This window comes from Apium graveolens, chromosome 6 (assembly GCF_009905375.1).
Source record: "Apium graveolens cultivar Ventura chromosome 6, ASM990537v1, whole genome shotgun sequence".
Taxonomy (NCBI): Eukaryota; Viridiplantae; Streptophyta; class Magnoliopsida; order Apiales; family Apiaceae; genus Apium; species Apium graveolens.
In genome coordinates this window covers 12,761,382-12,764,506 of record NC_133652.1, presented here as the reverse complement: position 1 = coordinate 12,764,506, position 3,125 = coordinate 12,761,382, and the positions used below count along the sequence as shown (strand labels likewise).

General features: G+C 34.5%; 1 protein-coding gene across 1 annotated transcript; it reads left to right on the top strand.

The window, feature by feature from the left end:
* Window positions 1–1,320: 1,320 nt before the first annotated feature.
* Window positions 1,321–2,569, top strand: LOC141664602 (uncharacterized). The gene is made up of 2 exons (XM_074470560.1): window positions 1,321–1,538; window positions 2,275–2,569. Exons 1-2 carry the CDS (start codon window positions 1,321–1,323, stop codon window positions 2,567–2,569), a joined length of 513 nt encoding a protein of 170 aa, XP_074326661.1.
* The last annotated feature ends 556 nt before the right edge of the window (window positions 2,570–3,125 follow it).

Here is a 3,125-nt window from a genome sequence, read left to right as displayed (position 1 = left end):
TTAAATCATGGATAACCTTTTTAAATTATTTTTACAGATTTTTGGAAAGGATACATAGATTTTGGACCACCGTCGAAAATTTGTGGAAAATGTAAAGCAAGGATATGGAATGAAGAGAGGAACAACAAATCAAGTAAAAACAATCCAGCTACATTCTCATTTGCTGCAAGAATGGCCAGGTTGAACTTTCCAATGAACGTCCTCCTCCTCCTCCTCCTTTCCTTGCCTATTTTCTTTTTGAAAGCGAAAAGGCTGCTCATTTTCTGAAATATATAAGGACGTACAACTCCTGATTTCAATTTACCTCACGTGGAGGTAAACTATATCGTAAAATCAACAATGGAGGAGGTCGTTATTATTTTAAGCTCAACAGACAAAATTATCATTTGATTGGAAGTCTTAAACCAAAGGAAGGACAATCACCTAAATTTTCTCAACTCTATGTGTATGACACTGACAATAAAATCCAGAATCGGATGGACGCGGTTCGTGGATATGATGCTCTTGATCCAGAGATAGTCGAAGGACTCTTAAAGATGTTAGATGAGAACAATAAGCTCTCTGAAGGATTCCATTATGCACGTGATCGCCTAATCTTCCAGACACATATAATTTTAGCTTGATTCTGGTGTCTTCAAAAGATGCATCTGGCAGAAAGAATCAGGTCAGATCATCCAATAAAGTAGTTGCGTTAATTATTGGTGACAGTGACGATACATGTCCATTTTGAGACATTAGAGTTCAGCTGAAACAAAAATTTCTTAAGAGAGTTTATGAAACATGCAAGCACTTCATGAAGATGCAGTATCCGTTACTTTTTCCGTATGGGGATGATAGATTCCATCTCAATATACTGTTGAAGAGCAAGAAGCAGAATGTGCCTCCTGAACCAGTTAATAATCAACATCCTGACGAAACCAGACATAGAACTACAGTCACAATGAATGAATAATATGCCTATAAGCTTATGATACATCCTGATGAAGGTATTATCCATTACATTTTAATTCCTATTATATCTTATAGTCCATTATTTCATATGTTATACTCCCTCCGTCCCTTTCAATTGTTTACATTTATTAGAGAGTGTCCGACACGCATTTTAAGGTGTATATAAAGTATAGTTCTGTAATTCTTTTTTACAATTTTGTTTTTATGACTAAAAATTAAAACATTCAACTTTTATTCAGAAAAAGAAAATTGTAAAAATAAGTTACATAACTATACTTTTTATGCACATTAAAATGCGTGTCAGACACTTTCTCAGAAATGTAAATAATTGGAAGGGACTGAGGGAGTACTATTTATGTTGTTTTAGGAATGAATCTACATCTTGGTGGTCGTCTTTGGCAACAATTTGTTGTTGACGCATTTGATACAGTAGAACAGTACAGATTAAACTGGATTAGAAACCACCAAAGTACCATTCGTTCATATTTGTACAGGTTGATTCGTGATTCAATTACAAAAGGTGATACAAATCCTGGAAACATTGGTAAGAATGTTATCTTACCAGCAACCCATACAGGTTCTCAACGGTACATGAACCAGTATTTCAAATATTATTTGGCTATATATCATACGATTGGACATCCATCATTATTCTTGACAATGACATGTAACACTCAATGGCCAGAAATTAAATAAATGATGGAATATCTTCCCGGAGTGGATGTAGCTAACAAACCGAATGTGATAGCTAGAGTGTTTAAACTAAAATTTGATCAACTCCTAGACCTTATAAAGAATAAAAATTATTTTGACAAATATGTTGGAGGTTAGCCACATTTTTTAAATTTCGCATGACATACACTCATTATTTAGAAAAAATATAATTTACTTGTAGATTTTTACGCATTTAACATAATTGATTTTCTTGTGTTGTTCTTAATATCAGTTATGCATGTTATTGAGTTCCAAAAGCGTGGACTTCCTCATTACCACATATTAATATGGCCGCATCCGTAAAGCAGGCCACAAAATGTTCAACAAATTGATGAATTGATATTTGCCGAAATACCAGACAAAAATATGGATCCTGCCAGCTATAACGTAGTTTAAGCGCATATGATACATGGACCATGTGGTAAAGATTTTTCATACTCTCCGTGTATGGTGAAAGGAAAACGTGGACGTCATTTTCCTAAAAAGTAAGCGTGTCTTTAAAAAGATGTCATTTAGGTACCAATTTTAATATTTAATTGATATATGCAATTTATCATATATGTTAAAACACACATCGCTTAAGTAATAATCTTTTTTTTCTTTTTAAAGGTATAACACAAACACTTTCTTCGATTATTGTGGATTTCATGTGTATCGTAGAAGGCGGACAAAAGCACGTGTTTTAAAAAAAGGAGTTCTTTTAGACAACCAGTATGTTGTACCTTACAATAGAGATTTGTTGTTGCGCTTTCATTGTAATATAAATCAAGAGGTTTGTAACTCTTCGCGATATTTGAAATATCTTTTCAAATACTACTTGAAAGGTCATAAGACCGCCACAATGCTTCTTAGAAAGGAGAATAAAAAAGATATACCAGTTGAATCCACTACAAAACCAAAGTGAACAGATGAGATCAAAAATTTCCTTGATGGTCGTTGTATATGTGCGTCGGAAGAAGCTTGGAGATTAATAGGTTTTGACATACACCATTGTTTCCCTTCGGTTGAGCGCTTACCGGTACATATGGAAGATGAGAAAAGTGTTTCATTTAAGCCACACGATGATCTTGGAGATGTTGCCGAAAGAGCCAAAATTCGATTTACCAAACTTGAAGGCTGGTTTGAAGCAAATAAAACTTTCCCCGATGCAAGAAAATACACTTATACTGAATTTGCAAGATATTTTATTTGGAAGGCAAACTTATGTATATGGAAATTTCGGCAACGTGGTCAGGTGTTTGGTCGATTATCAGACATTCACTAGCATTCCGGTGAAACATTTTTTTTGAGGATGTTACTCATGCACACCAAAGGTGCCACATCATACCAAGATCTCAAGACTGTCAATGGAATTGTTAATAATTCTTTTCAAGAAGCGTGTGACACACTTGGACTTCTAAAGGATGATAGACAGTGGGATGTTACTATATCAGAAAATGCAGTTCAGGCAATGCCACGTC